The sequence below is a fragment of the Nanorana parkeri genome, unplaced genomic scaffold, assembly GCF_000935625.1.
Source record: "Nanorana parkeri isolate BGI_ZX_2015 unplaced genomic scaffold, ASM93562v1 scaffold1203, whole genome shotgun sequence".
NCBI classification, from domain to species: Eukaryota; Metazoa; Chordata; class Amphibia; order Anura; family Dicroglossidae; genus Nanorana; species Nanorana parkeri.
Window position 1 is genome coordinate 240,762 of NW_017307471.1, and position 15,201 is coordinate 255,962.

The 15,201-nt window shown below is 38.8% G+C and overlaps 1 protein-coding gene across 1 annotated transcript in view; it reads right to left on the reverse strand.

Annotated features, from left to right (window-relative positions):
• The window catches only part of CHRDL1 (chordin like 1), a 52,513-nt gene extending 37,541 nt beyond the window's left edge, over positions 1-14,972 (reverse strand). Inside the window, exons 1-2 of the mRNA XM_018568535.1 lie at positions 14,827-14,972; positions 2,221-2,320 (exon numbers count right to left, since the gene is read on the reverse strand). Of these exons, the coding sequence (XP_018424037.1) occupies positions 2,221-2,320; positions 14,827-14,832 (106 nt within the window). The 5' untranslated portion in view covers positions 14,833-14,972. The remainder of the gene's footprint in view (positions 1-2,220; positions 2,321-14,826) is intronic.
• Between the last annotated feature and the right edge of the window lie 229 nt (positions 14,973-15,201).

The window sequence follows — 15,201 nt, forward strand, 5'->3', positions numbered from 1 at the left end:
TACATTTCTTTTCATCTCTTAACTTCATGCCTGGACTGACTAATTCACTTTATTTACCAGGAAGGAAAAACAAAATCAGATGTGAGTGATTCATGAACAAGACTGCTAGAAAGAAGAGGAAGCATAAACCTTCCGGAGCCTCTTGTAATCCTACTGTTAATGACACTGACCTTTACAAGTGCCATATTTTGGTCTTTGGAGCTGTAAATGAAACCTTCTTCATTCAATATATTAAGCAGGTGCTTGAATCAGTTCAACTTATTACACAATCCAAATGTGCTTTATTGCTGCAGCACCTAAAATTAGCCTATACATTATGTCAGAAATCAACCAATGGAAGTATTGTGAGCAAGTGAAGTTCAAGGAGACACATGCACTCATTAATGTTCTGACATTACCCCTCAATCCTTTTGGTCCTCTATTCAACTGTGCTGGTCACTACTGCTTTACATCTAGCCAATGATGTGCCCTACTCTTGGTAAAATAAAAAGTATCAAAAGTAATGAGCAAATTAGTGGTTCACTTAGCCATATTTAAAGGAGAACTATGAGATGAGTGTTTTCCACCCACCTCATAGTTCTAGCCGACCTGTGACAATGAGACTGTCACAGGTCGGCTCAGTAGATCGGGAGGTGAGCGAACACATACCAGGTTCGCTCACCTCTCGATCCTGTCACAGCGCTGACTGGCGACAGGTGGAGGGGCTAGATTCCCCTCTCCCCGCTCCGATCTGCCAGCGCTGACTGGCGGAACGGACGGGGGAGGGGGCGGGTTCAGCTGGCTCTGCCTCTAGATAGGCATAGCCAGCTGTCACTCACACAGCTGGGCGGATCCCGTCAGCTACGTCGGGATCCGCTCCGGCTGCGGCAACGGAAGGACGCTAGTTTGTGTCCTCCCGTTACCCTAAGGAGAACTATGGGGAAAAACACTGACCCCATAGTTCTCCTTCAATACGCTCCTTCGAAATGCAAATCTAGTCACTAAAGTGTTGATATTGGCAAGAAAATATTGCCACAATGCTAAAGTTAACCCAATTTACATTTAATCTGAGCATTATATAATACCTTGTAGCCAGACTCAGTCTGTGCATAGTTCTTCTTGGCACATCTACAACCTTCTATCACATGTTTCTGTGCTGTGCAAATGCACGCTAATGCTTTCATTTGCATGACTAGAAAGGAAGCCATTCTGGAATCATGGTATACACTGCCCTATTTTCACTGGCACAGATATTGAAAGTAGCATGAATTATGCAAAGTTTGTTTGCAGGCTAGCTGAGGGAATTTCCACTCACTTTTAAGATATTTCCTCTCACTTCTTATTGCATCTCCAGGAAGAGAGGGGAAGTCTCTCCAAAGAGACAGAAAAAAACTTGACAGAGGTCTTAACTATTCTTGCTCTATACACTTTAATTATACTGATAGGGCAGAAATTGCAAATTTACAAACAGAGCAGAACATGCACAATGGGAAGATATAATGTCTCTTGGTAGAATTTAAAGGTCATCTCCACCAAAACAAATATTTTGGCACACCCAACTTTTGTGACTGTAACATTCTAATGGAGAGCCCCAATCACTGGAGTCTATTATAGATTTATAAATCCAGCATGTGATTAAACCTGCCAACAACCCACTCACCCCCAAAAACAATATTGATGTAAAGCCCAACTAAAGTCAACATATAAATGGGGCTTGCTGAGGAGAGCAAGCATTTCTGATTAGTGCACTGTATTAGTGACATGCCAGACTGCTTTACAGGCATAGTCGCTCTAATACAGGGAGAATTGATATTGGTTTATGGAAGCTTCTATACCAAGGTAAAAACGTAAATAGTTATGTCTATATACAGTGTGTCTAATGCTACATTTCTGACACCCGTACAAACAATTGGAGCTGCAGAAGTCACTTGGACAAGAAGGCATAAACAAACATTCTCCACAGGTATAACCTTTTTATTCTTTTACTAAAATATGTTTTTGTTTCTGTGTGCCCATGGGTAAGATTTGTCATCACTTCCTGTCAGGACAGGAATTGAGGGGAAATCTCCACCATATGCGCAGAAGACCGAAATAAAAACCTAACAAAGGTTCAAATGCTTCACCGATATGCCGAAAAAATAAAAAGTTTTGGCTGAAGTTGGCCTTTAATGGCTGCTGGACATACATTTTGTATCTTTATTTATCTTTATTCCTACAAAAACAGGAACATGTTTAACTTACTCTTTACATGTTCTAATCTGCAGCCATCCATTAGAAGTAGAAATAGTAAACAAAAAATTGCCGGCTTCTTTTCCATTCTTCTGTGCTTTGTGGAGTCAGGCTGAAAATATTTTTAAAGAAAAAAAGAACATGTTTAATATATGCAGGCTATATTAGAACTAAGACATTCAGCATATAAACAAAACTCATGCTTACAGATGCACATTTCCTTACATTAGCAACAGTTCAAGTTCAGTGATTGTGTATATAGTGTTGTAGATTGAATGCTATATAAAACCATATTCATTATGTAGATTATTTAATACTATAGAAGGCTACCTGAATGTTGTGAGATCAGCATCTGTGGCTGAACGGGGGATACTGAATGTGAACCATGTCATTCCCCTTGTCATCCCATATAACAATACTGGAAGATAGAGACTGCAGTATCTCTTTATTGTTCCCTCCCTCTTGTCACGAATCGTTAGCAATTCCCTAGGTAGCAGCTGTGAAAACTCAATCTAAATATCTACTTTTCTTTTCTTTTTCATTTGTGCTCTACATCACATCTTTTTCTATTCACTGCAATTATGTATTACTGACCTCAGCCAATAGAAAAAATAATACTTTAGTCAATTATCTGGCATATTCAGAAAGACTGTGAAAAATGGACTTTACCACACAAATTGTGATTTCTAGTGTTTTTTACATGTGCTGTTTAGGGACTGCTAGAGAACTATGACATGGGAGAGAGAGCTATAAACTTACAGCATCTTCTACATCAGAACTAGGCAAACTCCAGTCCTCCAGCCATGCTAAAAGTACAAATCCTGTCAGAGTTTTGCAATTTCTAATGGGATTGGTAGTTGCACCACAGCTGGAGTGTGCTTATCCCTGCTCTATGTATATGTATTGCTAGATGGAATAGCAAGACCAATTGCATGGTTTCCATTAAAGGTACAATCCAGTCAAAATTACAATAAGGCTGGCCTTAGGATGGAATGCCTGAAGACATTGGAGGATAGTCACTCATTGTAGAGAAAGGTTAACCGATAATAAACTGTACTAATAATAAATAATAAAACCATAATAAGCACAGAGGAAAAAAACATCTTACAAGACAGAAACATTAATTGAAATCAATTTGTACAAGTAATATGTAATAAAAAGCAACAATCCTAGGAGAGTGAAGGAGAAATCTCACTCACCAGAGGATACATCAACTAGTAATACATTGTACTGATAATAAGTGATAAAAATGAATTAGTTCCACAATGAAAAGTGAAGCCTTGGGATGCATAAAAGAAGCACAGCCTACCTGAGTACTACAAATTTTCATCAACATATCACTGTACTACTCCAAGCCACCAAACCCCTTTTGTCAGGGATCTGATGATCCAAGAACATTTGCTGTAGAAGAATTCAGAAACGCAGCCACTGCAGCCTCAATGTTGCCTATCACATACAAAAAGGCGATGTTTCTTATAATCAATTATTAGAAATTTAGAATTGCCACAGAACAGAAATAGAGGGAAAGAAATTTGAAATGATAATGGAACAGGAATTGAGGGGAAGAGCTCTAATGGGGATACTTGTTGAGGTGATAACCTCTCACATTTAGGTGTGTCTACATGAAGTGAAGGTACATCTCTAGTTGGATCACAGACAGCAAACAAAAATCCAGAGTTTTTAACCCTTCCCTATCTCTATCCAAAACGTAAAAAAGGTACATTGAGTGAATTTTCTAATGTTAGTACAGCAACAGTTTGGTTTAACTTTTAGCATGTTTTTGCTCTTTAAAGGGATTGTGGCATTCTAGAAAGCAGCATTAGTTGTCACATTCAGTTAGCCATTACATACTCTGTCATGTCCATTGTGCTTCTTTAAAATGCAGTATTTTGATTTTTTACTATACCTTATCTCTTGTTAATTCACTATATTTCAATAGCCCCCTTTTACAAGTAAACACCTTACTAGAATCAGTGTGTAGGGGTGTGGCTTGCTGGCATGAAAAGATCCACAGAAAGCTTAACTCACCAAAAATAAAGAAGTAGAGTCTTGTGTACTTTAATCCAAGTTTTAGGCATACAGCAGATGTTCTTCTTGGAGATCCCTGCAGATCGGATGCTTGCCAGTCTGCAGGGATCCCCAGTGACACCATTTACCATATATAGACTTTCCCATTTGTAGTAAATGCTGAAGAGAGAGAGAGGGCTCCTTCCCCCCCTCTCTCTCTCCCTGCCCTGTGTGATACTGACATACTAAAAAGATTGTGGATCGCTGATGACAGAGGGGAAGGAGCCCTAGCCATAGTTCTCCTTTAAAGGTTAGAAATTCTTTGATTTCTTAGCCTGTGTCATCCAAGATGTCTGAAGTAAGATTAACTAGAAAAGGATAGTGGAGAGTGATATAAACTAGGACTACACTAATATGTAAAAAACATAGGGTGTACCATGATCACAAAACATTACATCTGACTGCTATGACAGCACACAGGCTTCCATTTTCTGCCTTATGTAGCACTTGGCAGACTAAGGCAGTGACTATCACAGGACAGAAATTATTCTGCTGATGTCTAGTCAGTACTTAGAATACAGCCCCCTTCTTATCTATCTTTACAAATGGAACAACATGTCTCTTATCTTTGGAGAAGAATGTTTTTTTTTTATGTTAGTTCACTTTCCTAGTATGTATTGCTCTTTTTTTGTTGCCACGTTTCCATAATATTGTTTTAGTGATCAACTTTTACAGCACCTATTAGATCCCGATATGTAAACTGAAATTTGCAAAGATGTGGGCTTTGGTTACTTGTTTGAAGAGCACATACTCACACAAGAGTTCTCTACAAGCAGTGTAACAAAGATGCTGAAAAAAGCATTCTTGGAAAGAATATCCAGAGATATAAATATAATTTGCAACAAGCCCTGAAGGCTGGTGCAATGATACACTTACTGATGCACAGAGGCCAGCTTTTGTTTTTACTAACAACTAAGTCTAGTGATATACATAATGCAAAACACAAATACTTATAACAAGAATCTTAAAATATGATTTTTATTTGCCATGTATACAATGATAATATACCAATCCTTTAGTTCAAAATTCACAGCTATAGCCAATGAGTCTGCTGAGTTGCAGTAGGTATCCTTAAATAGACTGCTTACACTTTACTCCATTACATCAACCATTGGCCCAACTTTAATTTTAGCTTATTTTGCTTCAATGCCTCTGGACTATTTTCAAAAACAGAAACATACAAATGATCCTTCTTTGCTTTAGAAATAGTCTAGGTTCATTCTTATAAATTAACTTACCTGATCCCTGTTCCCCCGGGCTTCGGCACTCACGTCTTTCCCCTCCGATCCGGCTGTGGTTTGTCCTTTAGCATTCTCATCAGCTATGGACTGCACATCGTCCGTAGGAGCGGAAGGGAGAAGAGGCTGTGAGCAAAAGTTTTGGAGCAGGGATCAGTAAAGTAAATATAGTATAGTAAGTAAATCTGCTTTAAAGAATCCCCCTTGATAAAAGTGCAGGGGTATCCCCACTGCAAGGGTAGCTATTTTTTTATCTGGAGATAGTCTTTAAGACATAATAGGGGGTGATACATTGGAACTAGAGAAAAAAATTGGAACAAAAGTGGAGTTTTTGCACACATAGCCTAATTGCTCCAACTTGCTGGACCCAAAGCAGCATGGGCTTACTAGGGGCAGATTATGTCAGACTACTCTGACTGAATGTCATGCCTATATCACAAATGTTTTGGACTAGTGTGGTGCTGTGGACATAGTAAATCTTGATTTCAGCAAAGTATTTGATACAGTTCCACATAATAATCTCATTAAAAGTTGTACAAGCTAGGACTTAACCCTTGGGTGGTTCAGTGGATATGCTGTTGGCTAAAGTATAGCTATCAGTGAATAGGGTTATTTCGGAACATAGACCAGTCATTTGTGGGGGACTACGAGGCTCTTTACCTGGTCCTGTTTTATTTAATATATTTGTAAGTGATACGACTGAAGGTTTGGCGGGTTAGGTATGTTTTTTTTGCTGATGACATAATAGAGTAGATATTCCTGGAGGTGTTTGTAACATGGAACATTATTTGACATTGCTGGAAGATTGGTCAAAGCATTGGAAATTGCAGTTCAGCATTTCTAGAATGCATAATTTTCAGCATTTCTAAATGCAAAATTATGCATTTAGAGAAAAAGATAAAGACAATATTGGGGATATAGTTTGGAAAGAACTACAGAGGAAAAATATTTGGGGCACTTATTTCAGACAATTGCAAAATGAGTAAACAGTGTGGCCCGACAGTGGGAAAACCTAAACCATTTTTGATGCTTGGAACAGACTTCTAGAAAAGGAGTCCAATAACAGTCAGTGAATTTAACCCCTTCGTGACTGACGACGTACAGTGTACGTCGCCAGCATCAGGGCTGTTTAAACAGACTCCCGGCGACTTTTGCCGCCGGGAGTCTGTTTAAACTTGTAGAGCCGACTGTCGGCACATGAAGGGGTTAAACATGGATGGGACAAACATAAACCTCGGGTAAAAAGGTTTAAAAAATCTTAATTCTGTTTTTAATGTTACATTGACTGCCTCCCCCCCCTCTATGTCTTCTGGGTGTCTTTGATTATCTAAATGTTGATCCCCTTCTATTGCTGGCTCTTAAACGAGTGCTATTTATAGCCACCTGTCTCATTGTACGTAAGTGGATCTCGCCATTTCCTCCAAAGGTTTCTGATTGGATGGTGGAACTAGATAGAATTATAGCATTTGAACTTATCAGACGTGGCTGTCTTTTCACCCTGCTTTGGTGCCTATCTGATCTCCCTGATGGACGATACCAGCTCTCACCCCATTCCTCTTTCATGGTCACCATACAACCCCATTTGCCTAAATTTGTCTTGTATAGAGGCTATGTACATGTCCTTTCATTTATCATTTCTGATGTAGTCTAATGCTTATTACCTTCCACTCTTTTTCCTTTTTGCTTATTTATGTATTTCTTTTGAATGTTTTTACCTTTTGCATTGTTTTTTTTGTACTTGCAAAAAAAAAAGTTAATAAATACTATCTGATTTTTTTTTTAAAAAGGTTAGACTGGATGGACCACCTGGTCTTTTTATGCTGTTACACGTCTGTTTCTTGTGTCTTGTCTTATGGACAGTCGTATGTTACTATATTTTATTGTGCAGCTATCTATAGCTCATCCTACCCTTTTTTCAGGCTCCGAATTCAGTCTGTTCACAGCAATACCTGTAGGTGCAGAGATTTAGCTAGCAACACATGCTCAGGATAACAATTTTAGACTTTCTTTGAGTAGTCTATGGCCTTTAAATTTAACCTGTTGTGATTAGGCTTACTTATCAATACATTATGGTGGTCAGAGGTCAGTGGAAGGCTGGCGTTTGCATCACTATCAACTGCCTGACCTCAGTTATTCCACTCTTGGAATTTGGAAAACAGTGTGTGAGAAGAGGCAGCTAGCAGGCCAGTAACTGTCACCTCTGATTCAAACAAAGTGAAATAAGAATTAAATAGATAACAGTAATAAGTCTGATGGAACATCTGGAGTTGATAAAAACCCTAATGCTTGGACTATTGAATATGTTCTTTCGTGGTGGGTTCTCTTTAAATGAACCCCCAACAACACTTTCATGTGTTGATGTTGCTAAGACACAAAAGATAGTTGTTGAGTCTCAAGCTTTAATGTTCTGACATCATTACAAGCCTGACTGCCAAAACCGTTCACTATGGCTAGTTAAAAATAAAAATATTTTAAGGGTTTATATCAAAGAATATCTTCTTTGTCCAAGAAGAAATCCTATTAATGCTTTCCAAATGAATTATTGGGCATTTATCTATATAGCTTAAGTAATGGGATAGGACACATCAAAAGGTTTACACTTTTCTGCCATGTGACCCCCTCCATAACATCTTAGTAAGCCTTTGCCGGGAATCCATTTGAGCTTTAGGATAAATATTGATCAAAGAAGATCAAATCAGCAGTACAGATATTGTGGAAATATCAAGCAACGGAATGGAAAGATTACTTGCTTTCCATTTCAAGCCCGTGACAACCATCACTATTATAGCAAATTAATGCAAATCCCTAATACTGGCCATACGTTTCTGGTGGTGCAAGCAAAAATGTGGCTGGTAAATTCTATTATCATTGTTCACGTTAAACAGTAACTCCAGCTGATGAGTGATACCAATTTGGAACTGTCAATGCTACTAGAGAATCAATGCAACTAAGCAAATGTTAAAAAGTTCAGTTACCTAAAGAGAAACTCCAGGCAAACAGCTAAATAAACAGTTAAAGCAGAACTCTAGCCCAAAATAACAAGTTCAAAATAATAGCCTTTTAAAAGAGAAAATAAACATTTTTCTTTTTCATCACATGGTGCCCTCAGTCTGATAGTCAACATCATTCAACCCACTTCCTCTGAGCCCGGATTGCCCTGAACCTGCTTCAGGCCTGTGACTGGACAGTGAAAGCGGAAGCTCATCTCTCTGTTACTCTGCTTTCTCCTCCTATCAGCATGCTTCTTGTCAGCACATGAACTGATTGGCTTCTGCTGCTTATTCCTCTCACACTTCAGTCCTGCTGTACAAGGACTGCAAGTAGCTGATACCAGGTCAAACTCTGGTAACTGCATTATTTGTGTCTATTATATCAACCTAGAGTTAAGCTGTAAAATATGTTTCCTCCGCTATAGGATTTGTAATTCTTTACAGCCGGTCTTGGGAGTCACACACATCTAGCACACTGCACTGCCATGAAGATCATTCTGCTGCTTTCTGGTTCATCTTTACTATGTGATTGCTAATACTTGTGGAATTGTTGTTCAGTGAGCAGGTTGGAGATGGAGAGACAACACAAGAAGCTGCATTGTGAAACCAGGAAACAAACACCTACCAGGTTGTGCAGTATGGTCTGAAAGATGAAATCATAAGATGGACTGTCCAGAATTACAAAGACCATATAACACTATATGGTATAGAACTATGGTTGTCAACTTATGAGGTAGAGGATGAGGTATTCAGTATACATAGTACTAGAGAAGACTGTCAGGCTTACTAGAAGAGATGATAATCAGAGACTGTGTTACAGGAATGGTTGGAGACTGGAGACAAGCTGCAGAAGACAGTGAAAGACTGTGGACATGCTACAGGAGTCTACTGGAGATCACTGGTATTACTCCTTTAGAAATTAATGCTTCCTTTACTGACTGCTCAGGTCCGAGGGCTACACAAATACCAAGGGCCATGGGTTGGCCACAAGGACTACAGAATGTTTTTATAAGGTTTTGCAACCTATGTTAGTCTACAGTATGAAATGCATGAATATTTTTTTCCCCAAAAGTTATGTTCATTTGGGACCGGGCCTTGGCACTAAACCACTGTCCTAAAATCATTAGTCAGTAATTGTATCTGTGAGTACTTGTACAAGTACTTGTACTTGGTCTGGAAAAAATGGTATCAGTGCATCCCTAATATATATACAGTATATAAAACAAATCATACATTAAAACAGGGATGCACAAATTCCAGGAGCCCCTTATGCTCCTTAAAAATGACAGCTGTCCCATAACTTTTGAGTTTTTCTCTAGTCTAGTTTTGGAGCTGGAAAAGTATCTGTACTTGTACTTGTACCAACTTCAGTACTTGGTATATGAACATCCCTAATTTTGAGTATACAATATGGTAGGCAAAGAAAGCAAACAAACATCAAGAGCCATATCTGTCATTCTGCTCCACAATGAGAGTAAAACCAGCCCTGGCATAGCCCATACATGTAAATGTGAATTAACTTTTTTAGTCAAATGGAGATAATGTGTACAGGCACCCAGGGGTGTATCTGCCGCGAGGCAAACAAGGCGTTTGCCTCGGGCGGCAGATTCCGGCCGGGCGGCGAATGTACCGGCCCGCGGCCCGCGAGCAGTTTACATGGAGCTGCTGTCACCTGATCATTAACTTGAATACGGATTCCTGATGCAGTAAAACGCAATTTTCTCATGCAGGAATCCCTAATCGCACCTAAACTTACAGATATGAATATGAACACCACTGTCAACTATAGTATAGTAATAATGTTTCATGTGTTGTCTGATTAGAAGCTGAATTAATTTCAGTTGATCTATTAGAATACACCTTGGTTTACGCAATCCATGGGAGGTTACACCAGCCAGATACTGCCAGACTGGCACAATGCAGGGTGTCCCTTTTACCAGTACAGACATGCTTTATTTATTTGGGATTGTTATGTCAATAATGTTTTAAACATTTGTCATAATTTGCAACCAGAATCACAATTACAATGTGTTACAATTCATTGTACATTAATGTAATTGTCTGTAAAATAGGGATGAAGACAGTTGAGCTGAGCTGAATGGAAATTGTTGGTTCCAGTGGGGTTTGGTTCCAAAAGAGAGATAGTCCCTCCAAATGAGGGACAGTTTGGAGTGCTATGAATTAGCAGGTGTACCTGCTACAACAAAGGTGCAAACTGTATACTGTCTAAAGTCACTATGTTTAGTAGAAAGTATTTGGTTGGTGTCCTATTGTTCTCCAATGATTTGACAGACTTCCCACTTCGGATAGCCCATCCAATATACAGAATGTGCATGTTGATTGCAAAAAAAGATGTTTAAGGCTAGGTTCACACCTGAGCATTTTTTTTATGCTCGTTTTTCAGCTCGTTTTTTTTAGCGTTCCTTCGTTTAGGGAAACGCGCGTTTCACTGGCGGTATGGTTTTTTTTCCCTTTATTTTCTCTATTTTAAAAAAAAAAACACATTTTTTTTAGTTTCACTTTTAAACTTCCCGCCGGCTCCGCCCCCCTGCGACGCGGCCGCTCACAAGGGACAGAACCCGAAAGTCGGCAGCCGCCGAAGACACAGCGGGGATCGCGAACAAGGTAAGACCTGTACGCTATATTCCCGAGTGTGGCTCGGGGTTACCGCTTTGTTAACCCCGATCCACACTCGGGAATACCAATGGCAACGCGCGGCAAAACTCCCCAAAGAAGCTCCTGTACTTCTTTGGGCATAGGGCATTTTGCAGCGTGTTCCTACGCGCTGTAAAACACCCAAGTGGGAACCATGCCCATAGGCAACCATTGTTTTTCACATGTTGAGCGTTTTACAGCGTGTAGGAACGCGATGTAAAACGCCCAGGTGTGAACCAGGCCTTAAAATTAGTCTGTTTACAACTAAATGCCCATACAGGAAAACTGCTAGAAATAATGCATTTAAAGCAAGCCATAGGTAAGCAGATGTCTTACAAAGCGGAGGACAATCCTGTCCTTGCTTACCAGGATGCCATCTTCTCCCTAACTTTACCAAAATATAAACTTTTATGCTCTGAAAGCTTTATTTACTTACTTTATAGTACAAGAACAATTTGCTTAACAGAAATTTTCCATAATGCTGCAAAATAGCTGTATGCAACAGGGAGGGGAGTCCTTCAATACTAACAGGGTTATTCACAAAAGGGTGAAGAGTTTGGAGAGGGCAGGAGAAGTGAACGATCTAGAACAGGGGTGCCCACAATTTTTTGTGTTAAGATCTACTTTGCAAAACTCCCTCGCTATCTCTCTCCTTGCTGTCTCTCCTAGCTCTCCTGGCTGTCTCTCCTTGCTCTCTTTCCTGGCTGTCATTCGTTTTCTCTCCTGGCTGTCTCTCTTTGCTCTCTTGGTTGTCTCTCCTTGCTCTCTCCCCTGGCTGTCTCTCCTCTCTCTCTTTTCTGGCTGTCTCTCCTTGCTCTCTCTCCTGTCTGTCTCTCCCCTCTCTCTCTGTGTAAACTAATATTCTTTGATGTCATACATAGCACTTCAACCACCAGAATCCACCAGAAAGGTGTCAGGGATCTTGGCTCAGCAGACTCAGGCTAATAGGTAATTATGTGTGCACAGCTAAAAAAATATACCAAAATGGAATAAAGGGGCCGCCATTCACACCCTTCGTGATCTACCAGCATCAGCTTTGAGAGCCACTGGTAGATCACGATCTAGCTAATGGGCACCCCTGCTCTAGAATAACATAGCTGAACTGGAAAGTGAGCTGAATTGGATAATTTTTCCAAATCAGTTTTTTTGGCCTAGATAGTTCACTTCTCCTGACTTCTCCAAACTCTTCACCCTTTTGTGCATAACCCTGTAAATGCTTTTTACTTTCCTCTAAATGCCCATTTCATACATTCCAGACCATCAAAATTGATGTTCAGATTTAATACATTGTAACATAAGGAAGTACTAAGAGATGCTTTAATTAGATTTTTTTTAAAATACAGCAGCTTTAAAATGAAACAGCAAAGTAAAACCTCACTACACAGGTAAATTAGAGCATGTTTTCAAGGACCCTACATTTATGACATTTTTATTGCAGTGTTTACAATAAAGTAATTGTTGACATGGCTTTAACCTTTTTATGTACTTGTCCTTTCACATTTTTGACAAAGTATTAAATATAAAGATTTGTACATTACTACTAGACATTCATGGAGGTTTCAAGTTCTCTCAGCCTTCTTGCTATATAACTGTTTAGATAAGATATCACTCACATGAGTGGTGGGTAGTCAGATACATTGTGAGATGGAGCAGTAAAATACTACTAAGTTGTTTGCAGTATTACAAAAAGGAAGCAGAGATTGCATATGTAGTATACAAATATGACTACTCCTGAATTCATATATACCATATAAATTGCTCATAGAAAAATGGCACATATATTTATTATGACTTTTGGAATATATCGAAGTGATGCCTTTAAGAAACCTTGCCTTTTATACTGTACATTTGCACGGAATTCTTATTTCTTGGGTGAGCTGATGCAAGAGCGCCACCTGCCACCCCAATAAGAAATAAAATGACTTGATGTACACTGTGCCAAACTCTAGAAAGTATATTATTGTTTCACATAGTTTAGGTCTCAATGCAAAGATAATATTTCATACATAATGTTTATGGGATTAACTCTTGTAATATAATGTTATTTTTTTAGCTACTGTGAGGCAAATGATCCAATCCTCTAGACTGTAAGCTTATAAAGGCAGAACATCCTTTTCTATTGTATCTTGTTTCTGCTATGAATGTTTTTGTCATATAACTGTGTATGTACTTGCCACTTTATGTATTTGCTAATATACACATTTGTATGTATCTTTTACTTTGTGCAGTGCCAATGAAGTGGACAGCTCTATGTAAATTAAAAATTAGAATTGCTTTGAGGCAATGTGGATTCGATGTACATTTTATATATCAAGGTAAATCAGGGTCTTCCAGATAATGAGAAAATAAAAGTTCTGCCATCAACTAGTGTAAAAGAGCTCTCAGTATATTCTTTATTACCATTGGCTGGTTTGCTTATAAAAGCTATACTGCTGGGATTTGTAGTTTCTTAGCAGCTATAGGGATAAATATTTACTATTCATAGTCTGTTCAATTTAAATGTATAGTATTCTAGGTTTATAATTCAGTTATTATGTGTTTGCATTTATATAAAACTTATGTTTCATTGCATGTAAATTAAGAACTTCTTGTAGCAACAATGGGACTGAAACATTCACCCTTTATCTCTTATTTTCCAGCACACGATTCAAATCTAATAGGTGGCTGAGGGGCAATAATGGCAGCTATTATATGAGATATTTTAACAAATAACCCATGTTAGCTTTTTGAATCCTTTGTAGACTCCAACACCAATACCCCTATATCTGCTTTTCTCGCTGTGGCCACAAATGCTCTTTTGGCTAAATTACATTTTCACTAGTGAATTCAATATTTATATTACATTATAGAAAATGTAACGGGAGGAATGAGACTCTCACAGTTTGTTTTATAACTGATTTGGGGAAAAGGGGAAGATCCAAGACTTCTAGTGTGGAGATAATGATGCAGAAGTTAACAAGACATGTAGTAAGCCAGTTGATGCTTCATTCCAGATTGTTCATCCAAAGCTAAACTGCCAGTTTCGGCAAAGTTAAAGGGCTTTTCCACCTCCACGCTAAAAAATTTACATTGCGGCCTAAATTGTAACTGATTGATGAGAGCTGCATATTTAAATATTGTTGCACTTGCATAATTTTATATTTCAGAAAAGCAAAATGTAGCTGTAGAATAAAATCTGATATCCTTGTACATTGCCCAAATATATAACGTATAATCATTGCTAATCAGTGTGCTATCATTATTGGTCTGATGTTTTATGTATTGTTTAGATATAATGTCATTAGAAAAGGCATACCTGTTTTCCAAGTCATGCAGAAATATGCAGGAATATAGCAGAAGAAATGCAATTGTAACATTTTAATTAAGAGGACTTTCAGTGTCCCAAACCTGTCACCACAACAGAAGTATCAAGTAATAACCATGAATTCCAATTAAAAACTTTACTCTACAACTGATATTTTAATAAATGCAAGCTCTGTATTAAATTAGCATTAGCAAATCATAAAGTAATTCCTGTTACCTGGATATTTGCTGTATACTCACCCTTGTGGGTTTTTTTTAGTAAATCATGTTCATTGTAGAGTTACTCAGGATTTTCTCTTCGAGTTCACTGTACTCCCTGTTCTTCCTCTTAATAGTAACTTGCACTAAATGCACAGATAACTCACCTTCATGGGCTGTCACTGTGTGTGGCTAGCTGTGTCCCAGCAGACTGAGTAATTAATAATCCAGTGTCTGTTGTACTGTGCAGTCCTGCACTTCAGAATGGAGCTCTTTGGCTGTCCCTGGGGAAGTCAGTTGCAAGCAAAGTGTGTAGAAGAAGAGGGCAGTGCTTGTATCTGACTGACTGATTGATAGCCAGAGCAGGGGTACCTGCCTCCCCCTTCTCTTCTCTCCACACTCCCACCTCCCTCTTTTTCTCTCTCTGGAGCTGCTGGACACCTGCCACTAGCCTGGACTGGAGGTGTAGATGTTCTGCCACTCAGAGCATGGGGATAGCAGACTACTCAGTTACACTGTGCAGTTCTTACAGATAATGTACT